A 12,500-nucleotide genomic window follows, 5' to 3' on the forward strand; every position below is an offset into this window, starting at 1 on the left:
GAGAGAGAGAGAGAGAAAGCGAGAGAGCGAGGGTTATGATCCAAAGTAGAACCGCATTAGGGCAAAATGAACATGTGTTCATCACGGCAAAGGTGGGAGAGACAGAGTTGGCAGGACCTCCCATTCTAATGGATCAAACAGATGAATTAACTGCTAGCGAGCGCATCTGGTGTCTCCTACGGGCGGCCTTCCCAAAAATAGATTAACTCTCAACGATTGTCAAATAACAATCTGTTTTGTAGGAGTCAAATCGTTTCAGCTAGTGGATTTGAATTTATTTTTTGGGGGAGAGTTCATTTAGCATTAGGGTCCCGGAAACAGGTCATGATGCTACCTTAAAAAGTCCCCAGAGATTGGGATGGTCGTTTTGCACATGGTTTGTTTTAGCTAAAGTCAAATAGAGATAATAAAAAATAGATTGACAGTCAGTTTGGTTCCAGTCGGCTTGGTTGCAGTCTGTCATCTTATACTTCCTACTTCCTTCTGGGAGACATTTCAATTATCTGAGCCGTTGTGCTGATGTTTGCATTGATCATAAATTTGTTTAATTCTGTCTCATTCTCTCTGTCTCTCTCTCCCTCTCTCCCTCTCTTTACAGGACTGCACCGTATATGAGACAGAGAATAAAATCCTCCACGTGGTACGTTTTAATAATGTCAGATGATCTGTGCAAATATTCTGCATGCATACTCATTTTATTTATCTGTATCGGCGACATTGCCAACTCTATATTGGCTGTTTTGTTTTGTTGAGTGTGGAATTCCATGCTATGCTATGAGCCAACTTACCTCATTTTATTTAATGGTCCATCTGAAATAACATTGTCGCAATGTCTGGGACCATTTTCTTTATTGAGAATGAGCTATCCTTAATTCAACTCAACACAAAAAGCTATATTTAGCCCTTTGGTAGACTAAGAATAGAGAATACTGGAGTATTTAAAAGCAGCAGCAATGTGTTTGCATGTGCTTTTGTGTATTTGTGTCTGTCTGTCTGCTTGTGTTTCTGTGTGTGTGTGTGTATGTGTGTGTGTGTGTGTGTGTGTGTGTGTGTGTGTGTGTGTGTGTGTGTGTGTGTGTGTGTGTGTGTGTGTGTGTGTGTGTGTGTACGTACTCGCCTAACTATCCAACAGTGGACTTCGGCGTCGTAACACCTTCACCAACAGGGGACCTCCGAGCCAAGAGGGGACATTTTTCAGGTCCCCTTTTGGTCATGCCTTAAATCAACCTAAAAACATGCCTAAAATATTTTGACGCATTTTCACAACTTTTGCCAAGAGGGGACCTGAAAGTGTGTGAGTGTTTAGTCCATACTCTATAGCGCCTCTGCTGGCCAGAGCTTGATTTTCAACGACCAATCCACACACGTCGCTTCAAACACTCTATTGTGTGAACGACCTGCAGTCGTTCACACGTCTGTCAGAGTGTAGAGGGCTGTTAAACAGACTACTTAGTAAAGTCTCTTGAAACATGCAAACAAAAAAGGCTCAGCTTTAAAAGTTCCACACTTTTTTTGTATGTAGTGACAGGGGTCTACTAATAATAATAATAATAACAATAATAATACATTTAATTTGGATGACACTGTTGGCTATTACAAAATGACACAAGTCCCTTCTTAGATAGCATGGAGCGACATTCACACTCCTTCTTTTATGAAAAGAGGTAATAACTATATATACTGTAAGGGAAAGATAGCAATCTCAACTCATGTAATAATAATTTGTCAAACTTGATTTGTTAGTGTGTTTTTAGGAATAGAAATGTCTAACAAAAAACCTATCTATTCATTTGTATCAATAAAAATGATAAACAAATACAATATAAGGGTCTAGACCTTTGAAATGGTCCAACCCACAAATTAATACATAGTGTTATTTTGCAATTAAAGTTGCCCCAACAATGTTGTCATGAACACAAATATCTAAACTTAATAAGGTTTTTATTTTTTTACAACTACAAACTTGTGTGCTTAGTCTACGGTTAAAGGAATGCATTTTATCTGTCGATTTGCATAACATAACTTATTCTAATGACCGGGGTCCACTGTTGGCTATGACAAAAAAAAAAAAGTCCCTTCTTAGATAGCATGGAGCGACATTCACACTCCTGCTTTTATGAAAAGAGGAAATAACTATATATATATATATATATATATATATATATATATATATATATATATATATATATATATATATATATATATATAATATATATAATGTAAGGGAAAGATAGTAATCTCAACTAATGTAATAATAATTTGTCAAACTTGATTTGTTAGTGTGTTTCTAGGAACAGAATAGTCTAACAAAAACCTATCTATTCATTTGTATCAATAAAAATGATAAACAAATACAATTAAAATACAATATAAGGGTCTAGACCTTTGAAATTGTTCGATCCCCAGCTCAACATGTCCAAAGACACCAAGCATGACACTCTAGCAAATGGTAACATGTATTTTAATGGTACACCTATGGTCTAGGACATGATCTCGGTGTAGCAAGAGGGCGAGCTTGATCTCATTGGACTCAGCTTAACGTGTAGATGCTAAATAACATGTAATTTGTCAGAAATCTCCATCGGGAAGCAAATCTATAGCTGGTCATTATTGATAAAGGCCTCCAAAGTCGAGGTGTCATGTGTGGCACTGTTGCAATCGCCTCAAAACGTAGATGTCAAAGCACACCTTGTTTGCCCCGTTACGCCACCGGGAAGATATTTTCATACTTCTAATGGATTGATTCATATTTTAAGGTTCTCGGAGTGAGACTTTAAGCGGCTGCAGCAGAAGCGTTGAGACGAAAGATGATATCAAGACATTTATAGAATATTCCCATTCACATTATGATTCTTCGCACGACCTGCAGGTTGGAGAGACTGAAATAACCCCCAAAATGAGTAATGTAAAAGCAGCCAAGACCCACAAATTGCTTGAACTATTTATTTCATTCCATTGTTTCGTTGATATGCATGATTGAAAAGTTTCAAGCATATGGATTTAATGCAATATCCACATACAGTTCAAAATGGTACCATGATATGCGGTCACAGGTACATAGTTATCACCTGACAAACATGTCACGGGTTGAAATCAAAGGCAGTACAAATAGAAAAAAAATGTAGCTGAAGTTTCAAATGTCTTGTTTATTGTATTAACCAGTTAATTTCTCTTTTGTGAAAGTCACCAAAAGTCCAAAAAAGTTAAACGCCAGGTCACAGGCTAACAGTGGAGCTGTGTTGGGAACCAGCAGCAAAGAGCTTCGATGGAAACTTTCTACCCATGTTAAATAGATTTAGTTGGCAGTTCCTTTTCTGCCCATTCTTTTTTAAACTTGTGGAAGCACTTTGCAGTACTGGGAGACACCATTTCGGCAATGGAGCTAAAAAAAAAAAAAAATCAAAAGATGCCCAAAGCAAATACCTTAAACCCATAGTTGTGTTTTATCAAATTAAAAAAATTGACTTTCATTGACCACAAATTGAGCAGAAATATTTTGCATACAAATCTTTAAATAGTTTAACCACATTAAGAAAAATACATTTGTTAATTTTTTTTATTAGTGAAGCCACAAGTTTTGCACATTATCCAAACAGAATACCTGAAATGTTGATATTTTCAGCCCTTTCGGGTTAAAACAAGAGAAAAGGACAACCTAAGAGTGAAAAGTTTGGGTTAGGTGACCTATAGTTCAAAGATGTCCCTGGTCAGGTAGACTAAATAATAGTGTATTCCAATTGCTCCAGGACATTCGTGTAATTTACTTGTGAGCTCTCCCTCAAGCCTAGAGAGACATCAGTGTTGAAACTGAAAGTTTCAAGAGACATCAGTGTACCAACTGAAAGGGGGCATTTGCCATTAGTATGAGTGACAACATTTCATGGCTATTAATTTAGTTCATTATATTTAGCCGATTTGAATAGACTTTTCTAGCAGGTGAGGCTGTCAAAGAACTAAATATGGAGCAACTACAAAAAGTAAATTTGCAGCATGACCAAATTATACAAAAAGTATAGGAACTGTTCTAGCAGATATGTTTTAGAAGTCTCTTTTGATAGGCAGGGAATAATTGTCTTTGTCACCCTGTAGTCATGCCATCAAATCTGTTGGGCAAAGTAACGCTATTGATTAATCCAGTAGACTCACCAGTCAAGTCCCCCTAGTTAGAAAATGGAAGAAACCCAGTTAGTCATGTTAATTATTCTGTTGTTACAAATGAAGACCAATACTTTCCACATATTGCGATCCAAGTTACTGGCTGCAGTCTTGGATTTTATAGTTCTATTTGAATAGATTCAATTTACTAAACTATTAATCATGCTTCAGAAGAATTAACCTTTCTTGGATGGCAGATCTACCACAAGCCTCCATTGCCACAACCTCCAGATGGCTTACGACCTACGGCAACTCCTCGACTACTGCAAGCCAACAAATTGGCTCTTGCACACCAGACACGCATTTGCTTTATTTTAGGTTTTCAAGCATCTTAAAATACCCAAATCATCGCTCCAATACACAAGTCAGCTAATGGCCTACAAGGAAATGCTGAAGCTAGTGTTAGTGATGGCGATAGAAATGGACAAGCTTACGTGTACAAATATGCAACTAGAATTGCAAGGTTCACAGCCCAGTTGCATAAGTGGTCGCAACCGTTGGATTGTAAGCAAGGGTAAAAAAAAAAAAAAAACTTCCCACAAAGTAGTCAACATGGTCAATTGAAAGCCTGTACAAAACGACCCTGGAATAGTCAAATGCAGCTTTACAGCGGATGAATTAAGCCAAATTGCATAAACGTCTAATGGTAAACAGTATACAAATGCAATCAAGGTTGCACTCACACTAGGCCATGTGGCCGTGGCCGTCGCAACTGTGGCCTGGTCACGGTAGGCTCTTGTACATACGCCATCACGTCGCTAGCATCCAAACAATTCTACCAAACCTTAACCAACTAGTGAAAAATGGAACAAAACTTTAGCACACACCCAGTGACTAATCACCTTGTCCAGGGGTGTTCCAACATGGTTTACCAGAGGGCCTTGTGGACTTAAAGTAAGCCACACATTTGACAGACAGCACCGAATGACGTTAAACTAAGCTATTCTACAGGTTACCAGTGCTAGTGCAATTACATGAGCATTTTGCACAATATTTGTACTCCAATGCTACGTAAAACAGGCTTCTTCAGAAACCCGAAGCCTGCTACATTGAAGGGCAACTGTAACAAATCCTGACCAAGACCGAAAGATGGCTCTGGAAGCCACTCCGGCCCACGCAGCAGAATACTGCGTGGACCGTGGTGGCTTCCAGATCAACCCTTCGGTGGACCATTCATACACATGTATTCCGAGGATGTTTTGAAGACACTGGAGTCCCATGGCACTAGATTCCTTTGAAGACTAAGTTGGTATGGGGGGGCCCAAAGGGGGCCCCCCCATAAATCTTGTCAGTCATCTAACACCTGTTAAGAAAAACACACACATCACAAGATACAAATCAGCAAAGCTAGGTTAACAAACAGCGGTGACATGCATGTCAAGGTGCAAAGAGCAGGGATACTGATGGCTTGTGTCTGAGGAGACAGCCCAAAAAAGTCAACATTTAATAAAGGAAAATAACTTTTACTCACTGCGGTGGTCTGTTTCAAAGTGCCATGTTGGTAGCAATATTTGTCTGGGATGTTCAGTCAAATGCCCACAAAATCAAACACGCAACAACGCATACTTTCAGTTTGTATAAAGTGACAATAGTGATCTGCAATCTAGATCGAAAACTTTCAACCCTCACTAAACTCAACCTCGATTGACACAGGCCGATGCGAAAAGTAAACCAAACCCATTGTGTTCACCTTTAATAAAGGGATGCGTGACAGGTGATCTCAATTAAGAGCTAATCAGAAAGAACACACTGATCGGCCATGAGTGAGACTATCAAAACGAGGACGAGGATTTAAGGGAATTGTTACCATTCAAATTCAAATTTCTTTATTATTGGATAGGGTATGATATCAATGATTTGGGCTTTGAGTAGGCCTATATTTCTTAAATATATTTCTTACACTTTTTCACCCCTTCGCCTTTTGAATATGAAATCTATAATCTCAGCCTCTCTATAATTTGCCCAACACATATTTTATTGTTCAAATAAAATCCCATCCTTATTTTGCCATTCATATTGAATCTTTACTGTCTTTCATTGTACAACACAATCATCTAATAATTATTCATAACGCTCTTCCATCTCCTTGGCTGCAATAAGACGAGGCTCGGGTCAGGGCAAAGATCGGGATCCACACATGATAAGGGATAAAGTTATTTATTAGAATAAAGTAAGTATCATGAAATCTGTAAAGGGATTAGTGTAGCGTATGGAAGATTAAAAAATGTGCGATTATATGGTTTGGACAGAAAACCAGTACCAAAATCACAAGGACCGACCGAGCCAGAACGGAGGAAACTTAACCCAGACAGACAAAACAAATACTGGGAACAACAAACCATCTTTACCATGTTGGAAATACCCAAACAAAATGCAACAAACCAAACCTGATCAGCAAACCAACATATATGACCAACCAACTGAACTACTGACCAAACACACAATTCTTTCGATTAGCCTATGTATATGGGCAATGGAAAGTGTGCTGTGGGGATGTTGAATAGTGTTAACATAAAACAAAACATGGAACCAATCCAAAGGTCCAAACCCTTAAAGTGTAATTCCGGCGCAAATTGAACCCAGGATCTTTGTTTTGGCATTAAAACCCATCAAATAAGCCTTCCAGATACCTTTTTCATTGAAAATCGAGTATTATAGTTTGCCGGGCGCAATGTTTGGCGTCCATGTTGTTGACTTGGGGCAGTGTTTCGCTTCTAAATCCGCATGTTTGAACCACTAAATAGCACCAAACCTCTGCAGTAGCATGACTAGGGTCCCTACCCATAAAACGAAGCACAAACAACTTAGTTTGCAAACCCGGAGTTTATTTAAAAAGACAGTTTAACAAGCATTACCGGTAGGTCCGTGTTTACAGGAAGTCCACACAAGTCGATTGCCGAATGCGCCGGAGTTCAGTTCAAGGAGGAAAGTTTTGGAATTTATATTTATATTTATAAATAATATATAGCAAGTTTTGACACGTAAATTAAAGGAATTGCATATTATGTAAGTTACAGTTACAAAATAATTGTTCGCTACAATCAAGCATGGCAAGTTGTTGACGGAAGACGCACTGCACACGTGATTGACGCATAGAGTGAAGGACAGCTCAAGCACCGGAGAAGACGACCCATCCACAGCTTGAAGTCAAGAGAGAGATGGTTCGTGTTGGTGTTTTCCCCGGCTGCGGAAAAAAAAAGAAAAGTTACACTCCAGAAACTTTCCATAGACTGCCATTGCGGTACAATGACCGATCTCTGGTAGACCAGTGGCTTATTGTTCTGAGTATGGACATTGAGACGCCAATCAAGACGCTAATGCAGAAGGATCACTGTGTATGCAGTGCTCATTTTGATAAGGACAATTTCATCATTCCCAAAAGAGCTGCTGACCCAAAGAACCCAAAAGGAGTTTCATTGAAGAGGAATGCAATCCCCCGACTGCGGCAAGTGGCTACGGATAGACTTGAGGTAAAGTTGTTCGCTTATTTTTCGTGTTATAATATTGTTCACAATTGGTGTGGGGGAGGATGCGTCAAGAAACAAAGTTATAAGCCCTAACTTCATTCGAGGAAGTGAGAGATGATCTTGTGAGTTGTCCAGGTAGGTTAACCTCGATTTATTGTGTATAAGGATTTGTGGTGGGAATGTACGGACCACGAGGAGCAAGGTACGTTTTATTACTCTGTTTTCAACCGGGTAGAATAAAGTCATCAGAACGTTTAACAATTGCGGTCATATTTGTGTAAAAAAGGTACAAGACCATACAACAAACAATTAAACAAACGTTGCAAGGAGAACTCCATTGCATTGGCTAAAGCCAGGAATTCACATTGCCAAGACAGCATTGCCCCCCAATACTACCTTACCATTTGGTTAATAAAATGGTAATCTATCAGTGGGAGCTGATAATGGACTTCTCCTTGCAACGTTTGTTTTATTGTTTGTTGTATGGTCTTGTACCGTTTTTACACAAATATGACCGCAATTGTTAAACGTTCTGATGACTTTATTCTACCCGGTTGAAAACAGAAAACGAAAACAGAAAACGATTGACGTGGTCCGTACATTCCCACCACAAATACTTATACACAATACATCGAGGTTAACCTACCTGGACAACTCACAAGATCATCTTTCACTTCCTCGAATGAAGTTAGGGGTTATAACTTTGTTTCTTGACGCATCCTCCCCCACACCAATTGTGAACAATAATATAACACGAAAAATAAGCGAACAACTTTACCTCAAGTCTATCCGTAGCCACTTGCCGCACTCAAGGGATTGCCTTCCTCTTCAATGAAACTCCTTTTGGGTTCTTTGGGTCAGCAGCCCTTTTTGGAATGATGAAGTTGTCCTTATCAAAATGAGCACTGCATACACAGTGATCCTTCTGCATTAGCGTCTTGATTGGCGTTTCAATGTCCATATTCAGAACAATAAGCCACTGGTCTACCAGAGATCGGTCATTGTACCGCAATGGCAGTCTATGGAAAGTTTCTGGAGTATAATTTTTAATTTTTTTTCCGCAGCCGGGAAAAAACCAACACGAACCATCTCTCTCTTGACTTCAAGCTGTGGATGGGTCGTCTTCTCCGATGCTTGAGCTGTCCTTCACTCTATGCGTCAATCACGTGTGCAGTGCGTCTTCCGTCAACAACTTGCCATGCTTGCTTGTAGCGAACAATTATTTTGTAACTGTAACTTACATATGCAATTCCTTTAATTTACGTGTCAAAACTTGCTATATATTATTTATAAATATAAATTATAAAAATTATAAATTCCAAAACTTTCCTCCTTGAACTGAACTCCGGCGCATTCGGCAATCGACTTGTGTGGACTTCCTGTAAACACGGACCCACCGGTAATGCTTGTTAAACTGTCTTTTTAAATAAACTCCGGGTTTGCAAACTAAGTTGTTTGTGCTTCGTTTTATGTGTAGGGACCCTAGTCATGCTACTGCAGAGGTTTGGTGCTATTTAGTTTTTAAAAAATGCGGATTTAGAAGCGAAACACTGCCCCAAGTCAACAACATGGACGCCAAACATTACGCCCGGCAAACTATAATACTCGATTTTCAATGAAAAAGGTATCTGGAAGGCTTATTTGATGGGTTTTAATGCCAAAACAAAGATCCTGGGTTCAATTTGCGCCGCAATTACACTTTAAGGGTTTGAACCTTTGGATTGGTTCCATGTTTTGTTTTATGTTAACACTATTCAACATCCCCACAGCACACTTTCCATTGCCCATATACATAGGCTAATCGAAAGAATTGTGTGTTTGGTCAGTAGTTCAGTTGGTTGGTCATATATGTTGGTTTGCTGATCAGGTTTGGTTTGTTGCATTTTGTTTGGGTATTTCCAACATGGTAAAGATGGTTTGTTGTTCCCAGTATTTGTTTTGTCTGTCTGGGTTAAGTTTCCTCCGTTCTGGCTCGGTCGGTCCTTGTGATTTTGGTACTGGTTTTCTGTCCAAACCATATAATCGCACATTTTCTAATCTTCCATACACTACACTAATCCCTTTACAGATTTCATGATACTTACTTTATTCTAATAAATAACTTTATCCCTTATCATGTGTGGATCCCGATCTTTGCTCTGACCCGAGCCTCGTCTTAATGCAGCCAAGGAGATGGAAGAGCGTTATGAATAATTATTAGATGATTGTGTTGTACAATGAAAGACAGTAAAGATTTAATATGAATGGCAAAATAAGGATGGGATTTTATTTGAACAATAAAATATGTGTTGGGCAAATTATAGAGACGCTGAGATTATAGATTTCATATTCAAAAGGCGAAGGGGTGAAAAAATGTAAGAAATATATTCAAGAAATATAGGCCTACTCAAAGCCCAAATCATTGATATCATACCCTATCCAATAATAAAGAAATTTGAATTTGAATGGTAACAATTCCCTTAAATCCTCGTCCTCGTTTTTATAGTCTCACTCATGGCCGATCAGTGTGTTCTTTCTGATTAGCTCTTAATTGAGATCACCTGTCACGCATCCCTTTATTAAAGGTGAACACAATGGGTTTGGTTTACTTTTCGCATCGGCCTGTGTCAATCGAGGTTGAGTTTAGTGAGGGTTGAAAGTTTTCGATCTAGATTGCAGATCACTATTGTCACTTTATACAAACTGAAAGTATGCGTTGTTGCGTGTTTGATTTTGTGGGCATTTGACTGAACATCCCAGACAAATATTGCTACCAACATGGCACTTTGAAACAGACCACCGCAGTGAGTAAAAGTTATTTTCCTTTATTAAATGTTGACTTTTTTGGGCTGTCTCCTCAGACACAAGCCATCAGTATCCCTGCTCTTTGCACCTTGACATGCATGTCACCGCTGTTTGTTAACCTAGCTTTGCTGATTTGTATCTTGTGATGTGTGTGTTTTTCTTAACAGGTGTTAGATGACTGACAAGATTTATGGGGGGGCCCCCTTCGGGCCCCCCCATACCAACTTAGTCTTCAAAGGAATCTAGTGCCATGGGACTCCAGTGTCTTCAAAACAGCCTCGGAATACATGTGTATGAATGGTCCACCGAAGGGTTGATCTGGAAGCCACCACGGTCCACGCAGTAATCTGCTGCGTGGGCCGTAGTGGCTTCCAGAGCCATCTTTCGGCCTTGGTCAGGATTTGTTACAGTTGCCCTTCAATATAGCAGGCTACGGGTTTCTGAAGAAGCCTGCTTTACGTAGCATTGGAGTACAAATATTGTGCAAAATGCTCATGTAATTGCACTAGCACTGGTAACCTGTAGAATAGCTTAGTTTAACGTCATTCGGTGCCGTCTGTCAAATGTGTGGCTTACTTTAAGTCCACAAGGCCCTCTGGTAAACCATGTTGGAACACCCCTGGACAAGGTGATTAGTCACAGGGTGTGTGCTAAAGTTTTGTTCCATTTTTCACTAGTTGGTTAAGGTTTGGTAGAATTGTTTGGATGCTAGCGACGTGATGGCGTATGTACAAGAGCCTACCGTGGCCAGGCCACAGTTGCGACGGCCACGGCCAGATGGCCTAGTGTGAGTGAAACCTTGATTGCATTTGTATACTGTTTACCATTGGCTGTTTATGCAATTTGGCTTAATTCATCCGCTGTAAAGCTGCATTTGACTATTCCAGGGTCGTTTTGTACAGGCTTTCAATTGACCATGTTGACTAGTTTGTGGGAAGTTATTATTTTTTTTTTTTACCCTTGCTTACAATCCAACGGTTGCGACCACTTATGCAACTGGGCTGTGAACCTTGCAATTTTAGTTCCATATTTGTACACGCAAGCTTGTCCATTTATATCGCCATCACTAACACTAGCTTCAGCATTTCCTTGTAGGCCATTAGCTGACTTGTGTATTGGAGTGATGATTTGGGTATTTTAAGATGCTTGAAAACCTAAAATAAAGCAAAATGCGTGTCTGGTGTGCAAGAGCCAATTTGTTGGCTTGCAGTAGTCGAGGAGTTGCCGTAGGTCGCAAGCCATCTGGAGGTTGTGGTAATGGAGGCTTGTCGTAGATCTGCCATCCAAGAAAGGTTAATTCTTCTGAAGCATGATTAATAGTTTAGTAAATTGAATCTATTCATATAGAACTATAGAATCCAAGACTGCAGCCAGTAACTTGGATCGCAATATGTGGAAAGTATTGGTCTTCATTTGTAACAGAATAATTAACATGACTAACTGGGTTTCTTCCATTTTCTAACTAGGGGGACTTGACTGGTGAGTCTACTGGATTAATCAGTAGCCGTACTTTGCCCAACAGATTTGATGGCATGACTACAGGGTGACAAAGACAATTATTCCCTGCCTATCAAAAGAGACTTCTAAAACATATTTGCTAGAACAGTTCCTATACTTTTTGTAAATTTGGTCATGCTGGAAATTTACTTTTTGTAGTTGCTCCATATTTAGTTCTTTGACAGCCTCACCTGCTAGAAAAGTCTATTCAAATCGGCTAAATATAATGAACTAAATTAATAGCCATGAAATGTTGTCACTCATACTAATGGCAAATACCCCCTTTCAGTTGGTGGTTCAACACTGAGGTCTCTCTAGGCTTGAGGGAGAGCTCACAAGTAAATTACACGTATGTCCTGGAGCAATTGGAATACATGTTTATTTAGTCTACCTGACCAGGGACATCTTTGAACTATAGGTCACCTAACCCAAACTTTTCACTCTTGTTGGGTTGTCCTTTTCTCTTGTTTTAACCCGGAAGGCCTGAAAATATCAACATTTCAGGTATTCTGTTTGGATAATGTGCAAAACTTGTGGCTTCACTAATAAAAAAAAATAACAAATGTATTTTTCTTAATGTGGTTAAACTATTTAAAG

The 12,500-nt window shown here is 39.3% G+C and overlaps 1 protein-coding gene across 1 annotated transcript in view; it reads left to right on the forward strand.

Moving 5' to 3' along the window:
* LOC115552913 (connector enhancer of kinase suppressor of ras 2) overlaps positions 1–12,500 on the forward strand; it is a 48,167-nt gene that overhangs the window by 23,371 nt on the left and 12,296 nt on the right. Inside the window, exon 5 of the mRNA XM_030369297.1 lies at positions 599–640. Coding sequence (XP_030225157.1) covers positions 599–640 — 42 coding nt within the window. The remainder of the gene's footprint in view (positions 1–598; positions 641–12,500) is intronic.

The sequence above is a fragment of the Gadus morhua genome, chromosome 10 (genome assembly GCF_902167405.1).
Source record: "Gadus morhua chromosome 10, gadMor3.0, whole genome shotgun sequence".
Classification (NCBI taxonomy): Eukaryota; Metazoa; Chordata; class Actinopteri; order Gadiformes; family Gadidae; genus Gadus; species Gadus morhua.